The following is a 23,488-nucleotide window of genomic DNA, read 5'->3' on the forward strand; positions in this document are numbered from 1 at the left end:
ATTATGCTATTTATGAGTCTAATTCTGAATTTTTTATATTTTAATTTGATATTTGATTTGATTTTAATTTCAATATTCATTTTGATACTTCAATTTTTAATTTGATACTTAAATTATTATTATCTTAAATTTATTTTAATATTCAATTCAATACCTAAAATATCACCTATTTATTTAAACACATGATGCCTTTTGATCTAAATATCATATTCAACATAAATATCAAATGATTTATTAACAAATAAAATTGTCAAGATTATTAACGCTCTGTGAAATTAAATTCCATTATAATGTCATATTATTGGGTTTTTCTTTTAAACTTTCACACATTACACCAGTAAATTTAACAAAAAAAAATTCACATTAGATAAATTCCAGATAAATAAATAAAAAAAGCGATAACATAATCTTTTTACTCTATAATTTAACCCAAAAATAATTAACCCCACACAAAATCAAAATGTAATGTAAAATTAGAAGCATCATACAGATCTCATCTCGGAAGTCAACAAAATCCCAAAACTATCCCTTTAAACCATAACAAAAACATTCTTGAGCTGAAGAAACGTCTTAAAATAAAACAAAAAGAAACCATTTGAACAAGTTCAATCTCAGCAAAAAGCATTACTATGTATAACTAATTAAGCAAAAAACGTAACAATATGAGACCTAGGTGTTTGTTGCCCTAGTGTAAATCTGCTGGCTCGAATGGGCGGAAACCAACCTAATAGACCCTCTTGCCATCAGTTCCCTTATAGCCTTTCTCGCAAGCGATCCGTTGATCTGCAAGGTGCAAACAAAACAATTTTAAGACTCAAATAGCCAAATGCATGTTCAAGTAATAAAATTCACAACACGCATCTAGACACAGACATAAAAGAACGGTAACCCGAGTAATGCCGGACATCTAACTCTATAGCACAAGATTCATGTAATAGAATTCACACAGCCATTAAGAAGCAGACAACTAAGTAACGACCTGCATCAAACTCTATGGCACAACGGCTCAGACTTAAATCGCCAAATGCAAATTCATGTAATAGAATTCGCACATGCATCCAGAAGCAGACAAGTATAAAAGAATGGTAACCCAAGTTACGTCCCGACAGCACTTATAGAAATAGACAATTCGAATGTAGAAATGATTTAGGGTGACATTAATCAAACAACAGAAGTTCATGCCAAAGGTAATTAAGATCAACACTCATGCTTTTAGCCTGCAATCACTAAAAAACCCTATTGTCTATATCCATGTAGCACCAATAACTAAAATCTAAATAGCCCGGATTCAATACTACCACATCCAACTTTAGTAAGCCACATTACAAGCTATAATCAAGAACCCGGATAAATCCCTGAAAATTCCTATTATTAGCATCAATAATTGAAGTCCAAAGCCCGGATCAACACTAAAACACCCTAGCCGTTACAATGCCATTCAACTTTTGTAGGCTACATTTCAAGTTATAATCAAGAACCTGGAAAATCCCTGAAAAATCTCATTATCCACTTTCATCATCAATAGCTAAAGTCTAAATAGCCCGAATTCAACACTAAAACAATTCCAACTTCTGTAAGCTAGATTACAAGCTATAATCATCCATTATCCAGATCCATGCAGCACCAATAGCTAAAGTGTAAATAGCCCAGATTCAACACTAATACACCCTAACCATTACAATACCATTCAACTTTTGTAAGCCACATTTCAAGCTATAATCCAACATGTCATGATACCATTTTATAGGCTACATTTCAAGTTATAATCAACAACCTGAAAAATTCCCATTATTCAGATCCATGTAGCATCAATAACAATAGTCTAGATAGCCCCGATTCGGCATAAAACAGCCATAACATAATCATTGAACAACAACAATTAATGTAACCAAATAAACAACTCAGATCTCCGCATCCAGATAAAAAAAAATCTAATAGTATCACAAATGGAAGAGCAAGAAAAAAAAACATCACACAACAAAATAATTCCACATTCTAAAAATGAAATTAACATAAAAGAGGTAAAAAATTTCAACGTACCCTCATACGATCAATGAGAATCGAGGGAGTGATGAGCTTGTATTTAGGAGCTTCAGAGAGAAGCTTATCATAAGTAGCTTGGTCGAATAGCACCATATTGTTCACCTTCTCCTTTTGCTTTCCCTTGCTCCACTTCTATTAATACCCAAAATAAAAAAAGCCCAGTTCATATTTAACTCAAAAAGTGCAGAAAAATCAACACCCCTTTAAATACATATCAGAAAAAAAAATCGACCTTCTTCTTTTGCTTGCCACCTCCAGACTTTGCAGGCTTTGATGATGGAGGAGGAGCTTTGTCTTTCTTTGGTGCCTGCAAAAAAACAACAAAACAATATAGTTTACGAATCTAAAACAAAGCTGGATTCACCTTTTCTTTTGAAGTAGAAAAATGGCAAATCGAATTGTATTGAAGAATGAAGAGAAGGGAGATGAACAAACCATTGGGATCTGCCGAAAGTGAAGAAGAAAGGATAAGAGATGAAGCGCAGCTTTTGTTGGGGTGGGTTTTTGCTTTGGGTGCGGTAAGATATATAAGGAAGGTGATAATGCGAATGGGATGGCTTTTTTTTTTTTTTTTCTGTAACACTAGGGTTTTTGGGTTGGTTGAAATCCGACCCAATAGGATATTTACCATTTTAGAAGCCTAATGACTTTTTCGTTGGGCCGAGAAAAAAATGATGAGAAAATATTTATAAGATTTTTAAAAATGATTAGAAAATATTTTTTAATTTTTATGATTAGAAAATATTTTTTAAAATGATGAGAAAATAAATATTTTATATTGAAAATAATATTAAAATATTATATAATTTTTAAAATATATTTTATAAGATTTATAATTTTTAATTTACTTAAAATTTAACTTTTTAATATTTATAAAAAATTAAAATTTTATCAAATAATATAAAATATTTATAGAAAAAATTAAAAAGGAAAACTCAACCGAATAATCATAATATATTATAAAATTCAAATTAAACTCTTAACTTTTCAGATAGCAATAAAAGCGGAGCAGGTCTTGATGTCGCAAGACTATTGAAAAATATTTAGGTTCATGATGTCATGTATAATTATAAGTTAGCCTGTGATAACTTGTGAATGAAATGTTTTAATTTCATAATTTTAATTTTATATTTTTATTTTTACTATATTCTAAATGAGATATGTTACCCTTAAAATTTATTTATAAAATATAAAATTATTTCATATATTATTAATAAAATTTTTAGACTCTACAAATAAAATTAAAATTAACAAATATTCTATAAAAGTATAATAAAATATTAAAAATAAAATATTTTTAAAAATTACATGTTAATTTTTTTAAATTGTGATACTCACCTTACCCTATATCTCAATTATTAATTATTTTTATAAATACATTCTTCAAAATAACATAATATATGATTTAAAACTAATTAATAATGTCAAAAATCTCTTGACCCATGATAAAATATTATGTTATAGGTATGAAAATTTATATTTAATTCCAACAATTCGATTTAACTCCCCAATTAAAAAATACTAATTATTAACCTATAAAATATGTAGGAAAATAGAATAAATAAAATTAAATGAAATTGTGAGTTTATGAATCCATTATGAGTATTATTAAGAGGAAAATAATAAATTTAAAATTCACAAACAAACATCATTATTACGCCATTGAACTAAATAAATCAACAAACAAAATATAGCTATAGAAAACAGATTTATGGATTGATATTTGATAATTAATACTATATCATTTCTTTTTAAGTCCTTAATAAATAATAACCCCTCCATATAAAAGCTGAAAGAACTTTTGGTCTTCCAAATAACCAGTTTTCTTTTCAAGAATATGTTTGGCAATTAAGAAAGTAAAATTGCTTCAAGAAAATTACAGTAAAATCCTAAATCTCCTTAGAACCACCATTGAAGAATAATAATGTGGAACTAAAGGATTCTCACTTACTACATATGATATCATCCTTCTAACTGTATCCAACTAAAAAAAAAAACCTTTTATTTTTGAACTTGGTAATCAGTATGTCTCGGCATCGGCATAAGCCTCCGGTAAATGGCCCTGAAATGTTACACTAAAACATTCAGTCTGACAAAGTCAAAATGCAGATTAAACTAATGTTTTACTAGGACTCGGGTGTGAGTGTCATAAAAATGTGTTTCAGAGTCGTTGGTCATATTCCCAATACCTATCTCTTAATATGTGTTAGGTATGGATACCAGACATGGGTACTTTAAGCAAAATGAAAATGTTGGAGCAACATAGAAGAGCATCTGCATGAGCATACCAACTATATACAACTCCTAGCATCAAGCTCTCAAACCAGAAACCACTTAACCATGACACAAGAGATACCAGTCGAGTGAAAATTTTACCTCAAAACTGAGTGGATGCTGCCTAGAATCAGACCGGAGCCTCTGAGTTTGCTGAACCTGCAACAAAGCTCTATACAGCCATTTTCATCTCTATTTTCTCATGAGGATCGTAACCTATGAGTTTGAAATCAGATGCCACAAAGGAATCTATGTTCTTTTTCTCAGGATTGATCTTCAAAATCTGCATTCCGATATGGTAAGAAAAATGCTTCAGAGGAAATAAGGTTGAAGGGTGATGGGAACCAAAAATACCTTTCCATGGTTTTTAAAGATTAATTCACTGTACTCACCGGAAAAGGCTTCGGCAGTTTCTGAAGCTGCTCCTGCAATGGCCTAACATGAGTGCTATAAACATGTGTATCACCGAGTACATGGATGAAATCACCAGGAATGAGATCTATACACAGTAGAAGAAATTAAGAGAGATCCTTACAAGAGGATTGCAGTCTAGGAGAAATTGAAACCATTAACGATTTAATCTAATCTTTAGAGTCGAGCAGGAAGCTATCCTGCAGTTATAGCATCAAGTTTTGTTTTCTATTCATTGTTGTCTCATTTGCAACCCTACACAAATGTTACTCATCATTCTAACAAATCAATTATACATAAACAGGTTATCGGTCTCAACGACAACATACCACAAACATGAGCAATCATGCATGTCAGGAGAGCATAAGATGCAATGTTAAATGGCACACCCAAGCCCATATCAGCAGAGCGCTGATACATTTGGCAAGATAACTCCTCGTTGGCTACATAGAACTGCAACATTCATATTGAAAAGTATTAATTTTAAGTACAAAAGAAAGAGAGACATAAGTTCACTATTTAATACCAACTTGAGCAAACATGTGGCAAGGTGGAAGTGCCATAAGTTTGAGATCAGACGGATTCCAAGCTGAGAGTATAATCCTTCTATCATTAGGATTGTTCTTAATTTTGTCGATAGCATCAAACAACTGATCGAATCCTTGTCCAGTGTAATCAGCATGCATGTCAGTATACCTGGAAAGTATCAGATATGAGGCATCTGAATTAAAAAATCAAGTAGAAATACGGATCCGATCACCAGCAGTGTAGTAAAAGTAGAAAAGGGAAAAAAAAAAAAAAAACCAACCTAGCACCAAAATGCCTCCATTGGAACCCATATACGGGTCCCAAGTCACCCTCCTCCCTACTAGTCAACCCAATGCTGAAATTGCAATTCAAATGCAAGTTATAATAACAACACGAAAACGGTAATTAGTTCAACAAGAAATCGACAACAAAAGAGTCTAATACCTATCAAGAAAGTCCCTGGATGCATTACCATCCCATATGTGAATGCCCTTTTCTTGAAGGACCTGTCAATGATGCAAATATTTTAGAACGAATCATAACCCTCAGCTCTCATATACCAAAACAAAATCTGCAGTTGCTAATTCAACCGTCCCATAAATCACAGTTCATTTGGAAGACAAAAGAAGTCTGAAGCCAGCAACTCCATCCCATCAGGGCATAAAAATGTCTAGCAATGCAAAGGAGTATGCTGCTCAAGAAATTATCACCTTGGCATTAGTTGAACCACTGATGAACCAAAGCAACTCTTCGACAACACCTCGCCAAAATACTTTCTGCGGACAAAGCAACACTAATGCAAATCACTCTCTGTATACTTAAAAATAATATACAGAAGAAATAACTACATCACAAGGATAATACACATGCCTTAGTTGTCAAAAGCGGAAACGTTTTTCGCAAATTGAAACGCATCTATGGACAAAAAAAATATATATTCAAATCAGCAAGCTGAAACCAATAAAGATCGATGGAAACCTAACGGTTCAAACAAAAAACAACAGGAACTTAACAAAGAGCTAGACATTACCTGGCAACCAAACTTCGATAAAGTACCAGTTCCAGTTCTGTCATCCTTAAGGTTACCCCCAGAGATGATGTCTTGAATCATATTCATGTACAAGTACTCCTCATGTTTATGGAAAATCATCTTGGGCAGGAAAGAGAACTTCTTTACCTCAAACTTGCCAGTATCTGATTTTTTATCAACGACCAGATCACAGTTCTGGCAGAGGTGCTCAACTGTCGAGGTTCTCACACGAACATAAGTTGTGAAGCAATACCGAATGTCATTTTCCACCATAGGAAATGATGAGTACCAAGGCTGAAATACAGCGGTATCAATGGCAGGCATAAAAGTGTCGCATTCAATGTTTGTTTCTATTTCAGTTATGTGAATAGCATCACAACCAGCTGCATTAAGGGATTCCCTGCATCAAAAGATATTGCATGTAAGAAGAGATGGAGAGAAAAAAGGAGAACAAAACTATTAAAAAATAGCTTCTGCACCTAAATATCTGGCCTCCACCTATAACAAAGACTTTCTCGATCGAAAGACAATAAGGAGATGCAGCTAATAATTCCAAAGCAGAGGTCATGCTTCCACATATAACAACATTCTCAGCAGTTGCAATATCGAAACTTCCAGACCGAGTCAGAACAACATTAAGACGACCTGGAAGAGGTCGATTCTTAAGGGGAATACTTTCCCATGTTTTCCTACCCATTATGACTGCATTCTTTTTCCCAGAATCTGATGTAGTCAGAGTGATATCTTTGAAGAATTTGAGATCAGAAGGCAATTTCCAAGGTAGCTTCCCATCCTTACCGACACCCATATCTTTGGTCGCAGCCACAACAACTTGATACGTTCGCTGCGGATCAGGCTGTGCATTGCCATTACCATTGCCATTAGGAACATTCATCATGGTATCAGCAGACATAATTCAACTAAAAGCCGAACTGAAGCTCAAGGATCAAAGCTTGCAACGTAAACCAATCAGCCAATTTTTTTTGTGGAAGTGCGGTAGAGTCTGACAGAAACAAGAGTGAAGTCAAAATTCAATATAAAGAACATGTAAGTTTTCTTTCTTTCTTTCTTTTTTTAACATAAAGAACATGTAAGTTAAACCTTCCTAGCATTGGAATCTACCAAGCATTTACTCAAAGTAACCGAATTCCAATAGAAAAATGAGTGAAATTAATGGGAAAAAAAGAGTCCTTCTAAACGAAAACAACACTTTAATCAAGGTCAACCCCGTTTAGCAGTCACTAAAATCAGCGCGAAAATTCAGATATCAACCTCTCAAAAGCCAAAAATTTAATACCCATTTTTTAATTAATCTCAGAACTTAAAAAGGTATCGAGCTATCGATGCATGCGAGAGAAAGTCAAAAGAAAATCTTAAAAAACAGAGTTTTTTTTCCCAATAAAAAATAAAAGAAGAAATTGTTATACATTCCTAACAAAAAATGACGAACAATAAACGAGATTTTCCAGAAAATATTCGGAGGAAAAATAAAATTAAATTAAATTAAAACGAACATAACTGATCAATAATCACGCTTCTACCAAACATTCAACTCTTTTAAATATTAAAAAAAATTATTTGTACCAAAAATTTATGGAACCAGACAATCAAACCAGCTCTCTAAAACCAAGTTTAAAACAAAATTCAAAAGGCAAGACAAAAAAAATGAGAGAAATGCGAATAAGGTACCGACCGATCGGAGAAGGAAACACAAAAATGTTTGATCAGCAACGGTGAAAAGCTCCGGCTACTTCTTCTACAACTAAGAATAAAATTATTAGAAAATTTTTTTCAAAATAGGAGAGAAATTAGGGATTTTGTTTTTTTGAGTATAGAGAAATGAAAATAAAATGTGAGTGGAGAATCACTCTTTTAGTAGATCGAAGAGAGAGAGTTTGAAAAGAAGAGCGAAAAAATATAAAAAAGGGAGGAAGTAAAAGAGAAAAAGAGACGGCAAATATCCAAAAAGCAAAGTTGACGCGGAGTGTCGCTGCCGCCTATTTTTATTTTAGTTTCTATCATTACTAATAAAATGACTAAATCGTTTGAAAAAAAAATGAATTAGTTTTTTTTTTTTAATCTCACCAATTTTGTATTTAATATTTTATTGAGTTGGTATTAATTTTAATCGAATCACCAATTCAGTTATAAATTTATAAAAATATTTTTCTTTTAAATTATAATTAATATTAGGATAGTTAAGTCATTAAACATTATTGAGTTTACATTTTAGTCACTCAACTTTAAACAGTTACAAAATAATCACTTAATTATTTAAAAAAATTATTTAAATCATTGAACTATACTAAAGTTTTTATTTAAGTTATTTGGTAATTAATTTTTTTTAATTTAGCTAGAGAGCTTCAAATGACGATTTGACGATCAGTATAGTGGATCGAAGAATAAAGCTATTTAAATTTTGGTTCAAATATTCGTAACATTCAAAATTGTTTCATGGAAAAAAATAAAGTGTGAAAGAGAATGAGAATGAGAGTTTTCGATTAATGACAGTGTGAAAGAGAAGGTTATACAACAGTAATTTTAACAGTTTTAATGACTATTTTATAACTTTTTAAAGCTAAGTAACTCAAACCTAAATTTAGTAATTGTTTAGTGACCTACAGTGCAATTTACCATTAATATTATTATAATAGTATTTTTATCTTTTACATTTTATATTATCTTTAAATAAAATAATACAAAATTACAAATTCATTATTGAAAAGATAAATATACCATCATAATAGTACTTTTTGTAAAATTTTATTTGATAATAAATATATTCATTTAACGAAAAATTAAAATTTCATCTTCTTTTATTTTTTATTAATGAAATTTTTAAATTTTTAACAATTACATATAGCATTTTTGATTTTTTTTATGCTTATACTTTCATTTATAAGTAGAGGTCAGCTCTCATAAATTACTCATTGTATATCGACTTTCCCACTCATTAGTGTCAGGGTCTTTTGTATTAAAATCTTTAAAAAATACTTTATCCTAAAATAATAATGTTAAAATTGTCTGATCTAAATTTCTATTAGAATGAATTATAAGAGAAAATATAAAAAGATATGTGAGGGCAAAAATTGAGAGTTTCAGCTCATCACAGATCCATAATAAGTAAAATATTGGATTGGAGTTGCAATCGAGGGTGCGGGGCTGAGATGGGATTTGTAAATTCAAATGTAAAAATAAGTAAAATAAGTAAAAATAAAGTAACAAACTTATAAATAAATATAGTCTATACCTATCTTGTATCATTTGAATTCAACATAATAAATTTTCTTTTTCTTTGCCCGTAAAATTTTGTGTCTTCTATTTTCTCTCTTTATTTGCGATTCATTTATCGACGTTCAATTTTCACAAATAGCTTGTAAAAAACCCATATTTTAAAAATATGTTAATTGCACCAAACATTCTTAAATTATGACTCTCATTCTAAATTTATCCCTAAACTTCATATCATTCTAATTACATCCCTAAATTATCGAGGTTATATCAATTAAGTTTTTTGTTACCAAAATCATTAGTTTATCTGTCGAATGAAACGTCAAATCTTATGTCACATAATTTAAAATGAAAATTTTTAAAAATTTGAATATTATAAAAATAGATGTTTTAAGAAATTTAATTTGAGGTTTTCAAATCTTTTTCAGAAATTTTATTGTTCAAGATTTGAAGCATCATTTAACAATTAAATTAATGATTTTAATAACGAAATGATTTGATTGATACGATATCAATCATTTAGAAATATAATTAAAATAAAGTTTAAAATTAAAGATGTCAACTCTTTAAAAATATTATTTTTACTATTCTTCAAATATAAAACGCTCACTTTTATAATGAATTCATATTTTGTTACTTTTCTCCATTAATGTATATTTATTTTTGGTTGTATATAAATATGTTTATTTGTTTCAATATTCCATTTATAATTTTACACCTAATCAAATAATCAAACTTATTTATTGTATTGATTTTACTTTAATGTGTTCATTGCAATTTTAAAATAATTTTAGATAATATTCAAACTTTTTTTGCCTTTTGTGTCACGCCTACAAAAAAAAACGTATGCTAATCAATGTGATTAAATTATTTGTAAATTTACGTTTTGGTCATTTAATTTTAAAATGTTATAAAATGATTGTTAATTTATTCGAAAGTTTTTATTTAAGTTATTAGATTGTTAAAATCGTTGTTGTATGACCTTTTTTATTTGCACAAGTTATGCTAATTGAAAGGTCTCCTTCCCCTTCTCCTATACAGTCTTTTTTTTTTTTGCATGAAATAATTTTGAACATCAATAATCTATGAACCAAAATCCAAACTGTTTTTTTTTTCAGTATTAGACACTAATCGTTAGATCGGCTTAGATCTAAGGTATGTTATTTTACTTGTAGAAAGACACCGATCATTGAATCTTCATTTGAAGCTCGCTAACCGAACTTTAAAAAACAAAAACAAAAAACCTAACAACTTAGTGAATTAAATGAAAATTTCCAAATAATTTACTTATTTAAATGAAAACTTTCGAATAGTTTAATAATCATTTTATAACTTTTGAAGTTAAATAATCAAAAAGTTAACATAATAATAATATAGCAACATTAAGTGTAGTTTCTTAAAAAATAAAGGATAAAGAGGTACCAACATTGAGAATTATTCAATGAAAATTATTGCCTGATGAAATATTTTATTGTCGATAAATAAATTTTGAAATTTATTTTATAATTTTAATATATATAAATATGATTCATTAATTTTGAATATGTTTAATGTATTAGAGTAAGGAATTTTTAAATTTTTATAAGATTTTAAATTTATTGAATTAAATATTGCCTAAATCACAATAAATTTTTTTTTTATCTTGGTGGTAAATAGGTAATTTGAGTTTTTAAAATAATTGACTCTAAAACCAAAAATTGTACGAAACGGCTATTGAGAAAGGAGTACAAGGAAAAGCAAACCTGCGTGCTACGTTGGAAGGCGGGAAAATCAAGAACCAACCAATTTTTGCCACGTGTCATACTTACATTGGATGTTTCTCGAATCTTTACCATCCACCTGGCGTTGATCGCTTGATTATAGATACGGTCGTCAGCCAGTAGCTTGCTTTGGAAATGAAATCTCAACCGTCCATCTCTCCATCTCCAAAATGATTTTTTATTCTACAGATAATTGGTTGTGAATAAATTACATTCAAAATCAATTACAAAAGTGATTATTGAAATATATTTAAAATTTTAAAAACAAAGTATAATGTTTAATTTTTAATTTTACATCTTTTCTCAATTTGAATCTTATTTATTTTTAATTAAATTTGACTCTCAATATTTTAAAAGAGTCAATTTATTTTTAAAAATTTAACTAAATCATTAAATTTTAAAAATTACAATGCACATGACAATTTAAATGTATTTCATGCTAGTTTTTTAGTCTTTATGAACTTTTTATAATTTTTAAATTATTTTTAACGTAACATGTAAGACATAATGCAAAATCAACACGAAATACGAGTAGATTGGCATGTGATTACCACACCAACACTATTAAAATTTTAATATTTTAGTCAATATTTTCGTTTTAAAAATTATTTAACTCTTTTAAAAGGTTAATGATTAACTTTAACTAAAAAAGAATAAATACTAATTTAATAAAAATATAAACAGATTAAATGTGTTATTATAAAAAAACTAAATTAAGTTTATAATTCTAGAACAATTTTATTGTAAATTTATTACATTTTTTTCCTTAAATTTATTTTTCTAGTATTGGTCAAATTTATCAATATCCATCCTTTTAAACTTGACAACACTAAATGTATTAATCAGTGATCTTTTATATTATTTTTGCATCATATTTATTTAGATTTAAGCATGTTATCTTATATAAAATTTGATAAGTTTAATTTTTCTATTTTAATTATTTTTATCAAATCATATAGAAAACCATGGAATCTATTTTTCTGAAAATTTTTATATAATTAAATTATGACACATTAAGCTATACTATATATTTTTAAGTCATTCATAAAATTGGTGTCATGAGCGAATCAGACATTAATTCAGTTGAGTAATGACTAAAATATTATTTACATATAAAATTATAATAATTTGACGGTATTTTTATTTTTCATATTTTTATGTAAAAAATAAAAATAAACTTAATATATTAATTTTTCTATTTTAATAAAAATTTTGTTTATTTTTGTATTATTTTTAAAATATTTTCAATAAAAAAAGTGAATTTTTTTATAAATTATAAGAGGAGGGTAAAACCGTAATATAATTAGTACGATTTGAACCCAAATTAACACCTAAAATTCAAAAAGTGAAATATTTAGTGTTTTGATATGTTTGGTATGCCATTACTACCAACAAATGTAGCTTTCACTGCTTTGACAATGTTGAAGCATCTTACACACCCAACCCTATCAAACAAGGAAAAACATCCAATCTTGATGCTTATTATGTATCGAAAATTATTCCATTAACTGTTTAAAAACTTTACAAAAAAGGTTAAACTGGTGACAAATACCTTTTTAACATGTTATTAGATAATTTAAAATGTTTTAAAAAGAACGTATGGTGCTCATAAAATTATAATTTTCTATAATATTAAATACTAATACTATATATATAAAGTTAAAACGTGTGGATTTGGTCCCTAGTTTACACCGACCCACCCATGATGCCTAATTTAATCAAGCTAGAGTTTAATATTTCAAACTGAAAAAGCTAGAATTTTCAAAAAGTATTGTGAAAAACATATTATGATAAATTGAGATGCGGAAATAGATTACAGTCGGAACCATCAAGGCGTCGGGTAGGGAAAAGTGATTCCATCTTTTCAATTTGGGTTAATTAATCTTTAGTCCCTCAATTTTATAATTATATTTTAAAGAGAGGCGATGAGGTAAAATTTGATTGGTTGACTTTTTTTTAACGGTACTAACCGCAATCAAAGTTTACGTATTCGAATCGGTCAAAAAATAGTTTAGGTATCTAACTCAAATAAACCCAATCTTTCATAGTTTGCAAATTATGTTATTTAGCCTCCAATTGCAATTGAATCCATTCAATTTCATCCCTGTCGTTATTTATATTAGTTAATCATTTCATACTTAGTTATGACTTCTTGATATATATTTTAAATCAATGGTATTTAATAAAATGAATTATATTTTATTAAAATATAATTTAACTTGAATAAATCAATCGAGTCTTAACTCGATTGATATAGCTATTATTATCAATGTAGGAAAACGTGGGTTCGAATATGCTAAAGCGTATTATCATCCTATTTATGGATTGGGGTTATGAGTAATTCTAAATATCGTAAAAAACAACAAATATGATTAAAACCTATAATAAAATTGTTCAAAAATAATAATAAATAATAATATTCAAATAATCTTTAATTATTTAAATTCTTAATTATTGAAACAAAGAGTTCATTTATAAGCAAAGTTTATGATTTGTGTTACAAAGATGGAACTCAATTTTATTTAAATAAAATTTGAAAAAACGTATCAATATTTAAATTTATACTTACAAAAAAATTTAATCTAATTTAGATGATGTAAACTTAAACACATTTTTGCATTAATGCATTTTCCAAATATAAAACTATGTTGAAATATATAATCTCGATATTAATAATTTTCAAACTCTAACCAAATGTCATTGTATTCAAATTAAGTTATTACACACATGTTAATAACTAGTTTGTATTATTTTAATGCATAAATTAATATTAATATTTTAAAAAAATTATATGGACCTGATTGAGTTTTAAGTTCAATTGGCATCGACATTGTTGCCAGTGTAAGAGAACGTAAGTTCAAGTGCACTGAAACATACCTATTTAAAGGTTAGGAATAAACTATGAGTAATCCTAGATATTGTATAAAAAACAAAGCAAATGTGATATGACCCTATAATGAGATTAATATACTTTAATTTGTGAGATTAACAATACTATTATTTATCAAATATTGTTTTTTAAATGGTTTTAATATCAACTCCTATTTTTAAAATTTTATTTTATTAATTATTATATTTTAATTCCATAAATATATTATTTGTGAAACCTAAAAAATTAAAATTATATATGAACTAATTTAATAAAATGTAATTATAAAAATAAAAATTTTACTATTTCACTATATTTTAATTAATACATATAATCAATCTCTATATAAATTTTATATCTAAATTTTAACAACAAAATATAATATATTTAATTAATATATGCAGTCAAATGCCACGCACGAGTAAAAATACTTATGCTAACTCTGGTGACCTAAATACTTAGCAAACGGAAGAAATACTATTTTGGGCATTAATTGAAGAGGAATCAACTTAATCTTCTTATAGATTCAAAGTTTCAAAATTTGCACAAAAGCCCAAACAAACTAATGACCAATTGATAATACTGCATTTTCCTTCTTAGAAACTCAATTAAAATATTATATAAAATAGCTTTCTTAAATAAGCATTTCATGAGATCTTGGTAAGAAATTTAGCAATTTAAAGGGCAGGGAATTTAGGTTGATTAAGTTTTAATTTGATTGTCATTAGTATTATTGTTAATGTAAGAGGTTGTATCCTCTTATTTAAGAGTTGATGAGATGTTACGAGTAGTTTTAAATATTATATAAAAAAACATATATGATAAGAACTTATAATAAAATTAATGTTGAAAAGTATATATGTATAATTCAATAATTTAATAAAAAACATAACAATATTGTATTAAATTCAATATTTTAAAATACTTCACTTATAACTCCCCAACTCTTTGTTTAAGAAACTCAAATATGAGTCAAAAATCAATTAGCAATATCTGAATTTAATTAAATTTCATTTTAAAATTTAACCTTAATTTAAAATGAATATAAATTTATTTTCATTCGACTCAATCGTTTATTTAAACCAAATCGATAATTTTCTATTCAAATTAGACCTATTAATAAATTGGAAAAAAAAAAGGCTATATCAATTAGTAAGCCTTTTTCCTTTGAGAAATTCATTTAACCTTTTGAATGGACAAGAGGGAGTTTAGACAATCATGGGGATATCAATTTTTTTTTTTCCCTTTTTCCCCCTAAAATCAAAAAGAAAAATTCAAAGCAATCCATATTTATAGAAAAATAAATAAATTAATAAAAAAACCTTTTAGGTTACCTATTTCCTAAACACAAAATTTCATATAAAATCCCCAGCAACATAACATTGAGGTTTTAATACATTCAAATAATGGAGAATCAAAGTGAAAAGAGGCATTTTGACATGGGATCTTTGAGGAACAATCTTCCACAAAAGTATTTTTTTTTCTTTTTTCTTTTTATATGTAATTTTTATTTTTTTAATAAATATTTTTATTCGGTAATTTTGATTCAACCCTACTCTAAACAGGCGAGGATTATCAATGTATTATTCCGGAAAATCTCAATCATTTGCGTGCATTTTAGATGTTCGTAACGTCGAGGATCTGAAAAAACAAGAACATCCCAATGCTAAGAAAAGAAAGAAATATCCAAAAACAAAGGAAATGCATCATCATCACCATCAGTATATGCCTTATCCGTGTCAAAGAGTATCCAGTAAAGCGCATTGCAATTCACCTTACATCGGCATTTAATTTATGTTTCTCGAACTATGGTTAAATATAATCTAATTTTTTATACACTCATATTGGAATATATATTAAACACGAGCATGGATAACATAAAAAGTATATATATATACTATTATCATATTATGTACATTAGTTATTTTATATGTACTGATTTTAAGGGTTTGTTTTTCATTGCAATTTAAGAATTGCAGATTTGATTAGTAATATTTCCTATTAACTTATATGCTTACTAAATTATTTCATAATTTATAAATTCGGGTATAGGATGAATAGTGGTATTTAATTCAAATTGGATTAAATCACAAAAAAGAAGAAGAATTTTTAATGTTTTAAGTACAAACATTGAACTATTGGAGATTTTAAGTGTGAATTTTTTTTTAGGTCGAATAAGGAAAGATTGATACAAGACCGTTGAATGGTCCAATAGAAGTTGAAAACATAAATCTAAGCTAACAACAATCGTATTTGTTATCAGTATAAGAGAACTTGAGTTCGAATGTGTTGAAGTGTATTTTAAAACATAAATAATATAGGGATAGCCTGCCTAATGAAGATGGTCACAAACCACTAAGCACAAACGACCAACAACAAAAAGTAATGAGATTAGTCGATTTGAATCTTAGCTCGATTGATATTAATATTATTATCAGTATAGGAGGACTTGAGTTCGAGTGTGTTGAAGTGCATTATTCTCTTATTTAAGGATTAGAGAATGGCTATGAATAATTTTTAAATATTGTATAAAAAAAGTATAGTAAAATTTTATAATGAAATTAATATTAAAAATAAATAAATAAAAATATAAAAAAACCCGATTAAACCGAATAAGAAATCAACTCTTGCTCAAACGACAAAAACCAACATTAGTCCCAAGTCCATAGGATGTGACTCACAATTTTAAGCGTAAAGATTGATAGATATATTTTAACCACTCATATATTATTCGATTTTATTCATATTAAATTATGTGATTCAATATGTGAATTATAAATTTATATTTATAAAAGAATTTGGTAAAAGGAATATATGTATAAATGAATTTTAGACTTTAAAAAAATCTTTTATAAAGGAGCAGTTTTGCACAATAATTTATTTTAAGTTTTAATTTTTTTGGTATTCTTCACATAAATTTTACAAAAGAATTAAGTAAAAAATACATAAAAATTAAATTTAGATTTAAAAATATAGTTTTACTTTATAAAAACTAGCAACTTTTATACAATAATTTATTTTAAGTTTTCATTAGTATTCTTTTGGTTCATTTATGATTTAAATTCGAGATTCGTAATTCTTCCTATCAACAATGTTAATTTTAAGGTTCAGACACTATTTCTCTTTAAAAATGTAATGTGTTTTATCATTGTATTAAACATTTATTAATTTTTAAAGTTTTATATTAAAATATTAAAAAATTCTTAAAACAATATTTTTATCTTTTAAAGATAGTTTTAATCAGTTTCTTGTTTTATTCATCTTTAGTCAAATTTGGACCAAATTTTTAATTCTGAAATAGCAGTTGAATTAATTAAATTATTAATTTTGGATTCAATAATTTTATTAATTAATTTAGTAATACTTACATAAATGGTAAAAATTATAAAATAATAACAATTTTAAAAATTATGAAATTCATTTAATTGATTGAATTGTTGATTTTTTTTAATTTCTAATTTTATATCGTTTTTGAACAATTTATTCAAAATTTATTTAATTTTATATTCGAATTGATGTAATAAAGTCTAATTTTATAAAATAATAAGTCAAAAAAAAATTATCTGGTGCAAAAGTCAACACTTGTATATCACCCCATCCACACGATACACCGACATCACCACTATCAAATCAATTTCCTTTTTTATTTCCCTTTTACATACATATTCATTAAACTTTCGATATAAAAAAATCTAGTAATGAATTTTCTATATAACAACAGAGTGAAGAACAGCACTTTGTAAAAATAAATCTGGTTGCACCAAATCTCAAACTCCCATATCCGCATGACGTGAAACGTCACCGCACCCACACGCTCCTTCCCAAATCTAATCACCCGATGACGTGGATCCTCACTTATCCTTCCCTTTTTACTCTCCTTAAAACCGTCAAACTTTTACCTTAATTCCAATATTGTCCCTTAAAAAACCCATCCAACGCAGATTAAACCCCCAAAATCACTGTATCACCATACGTCCGAGAAACACTGAATCTAAACTCCCCGCCAAAACAGAAAGTAAATAAAAATTTTAAATAATTAGTATAATATTTTGAAAATTTTCTTTTTGTGTCATTTCAAAATCTCTGTTTATCTGAAGAAAATTGTTTCGCCATGGGCAAAGGCAAAGCTCCAAGGAGAACTCTCGATTCTTATACACTCAGGAACATCAACAAAACAATTAAAGGTAAGACTAAAGAACTAAGAAGATGAGCTTTTATTCCCCCCCTTTTTTTGTGTGTGTTTTAAAAGTTGTGGTGGTGATTGATAGCGGGAGATTGTGTGTTGATGCGACCGGCGGAGCGATCGAAACCGCAATACGTGGCGAGAATCGAACGGATCGAGGCGGACGCACGTGGTGGAAACGTGAAGGTGCACGTGAGGTGGTATTATCGGCCGGAGGAGTCGATCGGAGGGAGGAGACAGTTCCATGGTTCTAAGGAGGTTTTCTTGTCTGATCATTACGATGTGCAGAGCGCTGATACGATCGAAGCGAAGTGTACGGTCCATAGCTTCAAAAGCTATACAAAGCTTGACGCCGTTGGAAACGACGATTTCTTCTGTCGTTTCGAATACAATTCCGCCACCGGTGCTTTCAACCCCGATCGCGTCGCCGTGTACGTTCCTCTCTTCTTCTTCCATTATTTTTTACTTTTAATTCATGACCTGATTTCTGAGTGGATAATTATTAATTTGGTTCACACATTATAATTAGTGACTTAATAATAATTTTTTGGTGAATTTTGTCTAATGATGTTTTGATTACTTAATCTCTCGACTAAGATTAGGTTAATACATCGACTAAAAGGAACTGATTAAAGTTTTCTATGCTTAGTTTTTTGGTTAATTTATGTTTAGAACAGTTATAGGTTATATTTTGAGCTCCGCTTGTTCTGATTTCTTTCAATTTTTTAGGTTTACGCAAGAAAAATTTAAGAAATGTTGATCATTAGCATGCGATATTTAGATACCATCTTACGAGTTTGGTGTTTGGGGAGAATGTTAAAAATTAATTTGCTAATTGTCGTTCATTCAATATATACATTTATTTTCTTTAAATTCAAATATGTTAGGTTGTTAAAATAAAAGTTCTACTTAAATGTCAGAGTTATTGCAAATGTAAATTAAAATTGAACTTAATGTGGGCAGTTATTGCAAATGTGAGATGCCTTACAATCCTGATGATCTTATGGTTCAGTGTGAAGGTTGCAGTGACTGGTAAGTTGGATGCTTGGGAATATTTTTCCATAATACCTTTTTAGCTACTATTGTTTTCTTGAAATATATATATAGTTTTGGCTTTTATTTCTCTTATTAATATTTGAATATATCTAAACTTGAGTAAGAAAATATGGTTGCGAGTATGAATACATTACCCTCCAATATTTTTGGGCTGCTGTGAAAAACATCGGATTTCATAATATTAAAATCCAATTCAAAATTTTCATCCAATTTAGCTTTTCTTTGCTTCGTTTGTGCTATTTTTTCTGAGTATTATTTTTAATTTAAGTTAGTAATATTTAGTTACTCTCATGATTTACTTTTAGTGAAGAGGAAGAAAGTTTTTCTCTTAAAGTGGTTTTATTTTTTACAAGAGTTTTTACTCATCATTCTAATTTCAAATTTAAATTTATTATAATTATTTTTAATTTAAATCTATCTACTTTAATACATGTGTATTAAATATGCATTTTCTTCATATTATTACGCTAGTAACTAAATGTAACCTCAGTATTTATCTTTTATATAATAACAAGATCACGAAAAAAGTTTGTATGAAAGTTTGTATGAAATAATAACATTACATTAAGGTATATTATTTTCACTCAAATCACATTACATAATCAAAACTGTGTGAGAAGTTAACCGAATCATAAATGCATTGGCTAAAATATTTTTTAATTACGTATGTGATGTGTTAATGATTCAGTTGCCTTTTCATATAATATTAATTACGTAACATGATTTAAGTGGAAATAATATATGCTGACGCAATATCACTGCTTTGTACGGCTCTTTCTCCAAGATTACTATAACGAATTTTCATTGTGTTAGTATTTTTCTCATGGTATTACACTAATAACTAAATTTAGTATTAGAATTTATTTTCTCTATAATAGCAAAGATCACGAGAAAAAATTGTATAGACTGGGGACATCATATTAGCATATATTATTTCCAGTCAAATTATGTTAAGTAAATTATAAATGCATTGCTGAAATATTTTTTTCTTAATTTAATTACTTGTGTGACATATTAATGACTTAGTTACATTTAGTTACATTTTCATATAATTTTAGTTACGGGACATGATACGTTGACGTAGTATCATTTCTTCATGCAATTGCTTCATTGTGTTTACTCAACATTTTCACCTATTTATTCTACACTACAATTGAAAGGCTCCTTTATTAACACTTAAATTTATGTAGTATGTGGGAATGCACTTTTGATTCAGGTTTCACCCTGCTTGTATAGAAATGACAGCAGAAGAGGTGAAATTACTCGATCACTATTTTTGTGAAACTTGTTTATCCGAAGATCCGAAGAAGTTGCAGAATTCCCTTGCCTCTTCCGTAGACTTGGATACAAAGGTAGCAAATTCCTAATTCCTTCTAGTCTTATAATTTTTTCTGGTTAAAATATGGAAATTTAAGTCTTTTTACTTTTCATATTTTAAAATTTAAATTTAACTGTTAACACTGTTAAATTTGTTTATGTTGCATTTTGAAATAATAATAAAAATACTTACTTGATAGCTATGTAATTATAACAATTGCACCTGAATTTTAAAATTAGAAAAGTAGAGGAATTAAATGTCTAGAAATAAAAGCACTAGGACTAAATTTCAAATTTGTGAAGATTATGTGGACTTATGACATATTTTAATCATTTTCTTTTTTTTTTAGTATCAGATTCAAAATCCATGTCTAGTAAGTGTGAAAAATATGGTCTTTCGATACTTACACTTAACCTAGACTAAAGGGAAAGAGAGTATAAAGAGAATGTATCATGTCGTTGAACATTGTTAGGGATTGTAGGATTAACAATTTCGACCAAACTTTATCAATTTGAACCCAAATCGATTCTGATTCTATTTGAACATAAAAGTCAACGACTTGAATATGAGTTCAACCCAAACTTGAAATAATTCTAGCTAGAATAACCCAAACCAGTAATTCAAAATGAGTTGAACTTGAATTGAATTTATCCCAACTCATAATGACTCATCCTAGAAAACATCTCCTCAAGCCCTAATGATATCAATCCATAATAAAATGTTTCGAAACGTGAATTGACTAGTATCAATCCATAATACAATGTTTCGAAACGTGAATTGACTAGTTTTAGACCTAATGGATAGGGCAATTTAGAGGTTTAAATGTGATGCTTGTAAGATGCTTGAATTTAACTTGAAAAAAACTTTGAACTCTATTAAATAATTCTCTCTTTGAACTCATCATTGAGTCGGATTAAAGTTTAATAATACTCAACCAGGACGGTTCACGAGTCTATTTAATATATATTTGAAATAATTTTTATATTAACCCTAAGCTCATTATCGAGTTGAGCCTAAGCTTGAACACATACAAACTTAAATCGAGCTTGAGTTTTGAGGTTAAGCATGAAAATTGAAAAACAAGCCTAGTGAAACTCGAGTTCAAGTAACTCGACTATATCTCGAGTTGAGTTTGAACTTGAAAATAGATGTTCAATCAAATTTAGATATTGAACTCTAAAATTTTGAGATTGATTTTATCAATATTCAAGCTTGGTTCAGCTTAATTATACCTGCAGATCTACATGAAATGATTGTAGTATTAGTAGATTATTTAGTTACTATGTATTTGTTATTAACCTTTAAACATCAACATTGTGACTTAGGTGGATGCAAAAAAACGACGACGGAGGTGAAAAAGAATGTACATAAACTTCTAGTGTTTTAGTTGAGAGACGATAGTTTTAATTTTTACCACGATGGTTGAGTTTGAGACTGACTGACTTAGCTGGTTTGAAAACCTTTATGGTTTTTTTTTTTTTTTTATGCCATATGTATGTATCTGGATTGTAAATTAAGGTTGTATTGTATGTTATATAAAACTTCACTGTTTCTCTACCTTTGGTGCAGTGATTATATGTCGAAATTCAAATTTCGGATTTTTTACCGAGATAAGGATTTAACATCTGAGGAGAGAGAAGAAAAACACAAAGTGAGTTTTTTAAATAAATTAAAATTAAATGCAATAACTAAAATCTTATATTTTTATTTTTTTTAATTTTAATGGGTTGGTTTTAATATAGTTAATCAAGCGAATGTTATAGATGCCCATTGATGTCATTTAAGGACATGTATTCAAATTAAAGGGTATCACGGGCAAGTCAAGTCAGACTTAAACATAATATTAATATATTTTAGCTTGACTCGACTTGAAATATATACTTAAAAGTTTGTCAAAATTTATTTATATTTGTAAAAATTAATCCAAACCTATTTTAAATTCTCCAATATTATTTTAATATTTAATAATTTTATACATTTTTTATTTATTGAAATTTTTATATAATCATATTATTTTATGTTTATATTATAATATTATATATTTAGTATGGATTTACTTTTTAATATGTTCTAAATTACATAATATAAAAAATATAACATAAAGTATTATAAGCTAAAATTAGGTCAAGTCAGGCCAAACTCGAGCCTTGAATGTTCAAGCTTGAGCTTAGCTCATATTTTAAACGAGCCTAATATTTTTGACTAAGCCCATTTTCAAGCTTAATATTTTTATCCTAATCCTCTCAAATTTTGAACAGACCTTTAAACCTAGATAGGTAAATTTAAATCCTACCAAGTACATATATAAGCATAATCTATTTCGATGAGGCACTCTCATTTTATCGAACTTATCACCTTCACTCTTTAACTTTCCACAAAGTTGAGAGTGAGAATGATACTGACTTTTTGAGGGATTCATCAATTTAAAAACTTCTCCAAAAAAAATCAAAATGCTTCAACAAATTAGGTTAATCAAACCGTAGGATAGATGCCCATTGATGTTGTTTAAAAGCATGGACTTAAATGCTACTAAGTGTGAATGTTCACATCCCCTTGATAAGTGATGTCACACAAGGTCCAGGTCCATCTTAACAAGGCACTCCCACTTTACTAAATCTGCCATTATAGGCACTGGGGATCCCCGCCAAATAGCGAAACAAAACTCAGATTGACGACAACACCAACCTATTGAGGGGTCTATCGTCTCCCAACGAATGACAGGTTGAAGACTTACCCGAAAGGAGTCGACCTCCAATCAAAACATATCTAAATTTTTAAATCACTT

The 23,488-nt window shown here is 28.1% G+C and overlaps 3 protein-coding genes across 5 annotated transcripts; 1 reads left to right on the top strand and 2 right to left on the bottom strand.

Annotated features, from left to right (window-relative positions):
* Positions 1-399: 399 nt before the first annotated feature.
* On the bottom strand, positions 400-2,622 carry LOC108480656 (40S ribosomal protein S25-4-like). Its single transcript, XM_017783721.2, has 4 exons — positions 2,479-2,622; positions 2,276-2,350; positions 2,041-2,175; positions 400-783 (listed from the first exon to the last, which is right to left on the bottom strand). Exons 1-4 carry the CDS (start codon positions 2,479-2,481, stop codon positions 670-672), a joined length of 327 nt encoding a protein of 108 aa, XP_017639210.1. The 5' UTR covers positions 2,482-2,622; the 3' UTR covers positions 400-669.
* Positions 2,623-3,765: 1,143 nt separating this feature from the next.
* LOC108480725 (bifunctional dihydrofolate reductase-thymidylate synthase 1-like) lies at positions 3,766-8,296 on the bottom strand. Of its 2 annotated transcripts, XM_017783809.2 has the most exons (12): positions 7,980-8,296; positions 6,766-7,289; positions 6,287-6,686; positions 6,127-6,171; positions 5,967-6,032; positions 5,701-5,762; positions 5,537-5,611; positions 5,259-5,424; positions 5,058-5,181; positions 4,710-4,816; positions 4,420-4,600; positions 3,766-4,105 (listed from the first exon to the last, which is right to left on the bottom strand). In XM_017783809.2, the coding sequence occupies exons 2-11, from the start codon at positions 7,197-7,199 to the stop codon at positions 4,490-4,492; spliced, it is 1,590 nt and encodes a 529-aa protein (XP_017639298.1). In that variant the 5' UTR covers positions 7,200-7,289; positions 7,980-8,296; the 3' UTR covers positions 3,766-4,105; positions 4,420-4,489. The 2 variants fall into 2 exon arrangements, with proteins under 2 accessions (XP_017639298.1, XP_017639299.1); XM_017783810.2 differs by lacking the exon at positions 6,127-6,171 and having other exon boundaries at positions 7,980-8,290.
* Positions 8,297-17,867: 9,571 nt separating this feature from the next.
* On the top strand, positions 17,868-22,317 carry LOC108483409 (chromatin remodeling protein SHL-like). 2 transcript variants are annotated; one of them, XR_008269425.1, is made up of 5 exons: positions 17,868-18,330; positions 18,415-18,760; positions 19,293-19,361; positions 20,576-20,737; positions 22,029-22,125. XR_008269425.1 is itself a non-coding variant. In XM_017786788.2 (5 exons), the coding sequence occupies exons 1-5, from the start codon at positions 18,258-18,260 to the stop codon at positions 22,056-22,058; spliced, it is 654 nt and encodes a 217-aa protein (XP_017642277.1). In that variant the 5' UTR covers positions 17,876-18,257; the 3' UTR covers positions 22,059-22,317. The 2 variants fall into 2 exon arrangements, 1 of the variants encoding a protein (XP_017642277.1); XM_017786788.2 differs by having other exon boundaries at positions 17,876-18,330; positions 20,602-20,737; positions 22,029-22,317.
* The last annotated feature ends 1,171 nt before the right edge of the window (positions 22,318-23,488 follow it).

The sequence above is a fragment of the Gossypium arboreum genome, chromosome 1 (assembly GCF_025698485.1).
Source record: "Gossypium arboreum isolate Shixiya-1 chromosome 1, ASM2569848v2, whole genome shotgun sequence".
Taxonomy (NCBI): Eukaryota; Viridiplantae; Streptophyta; class Magnoliopsida; order Malvales; family Malvaceae; genus Gossypium; species Gossypium arboreum.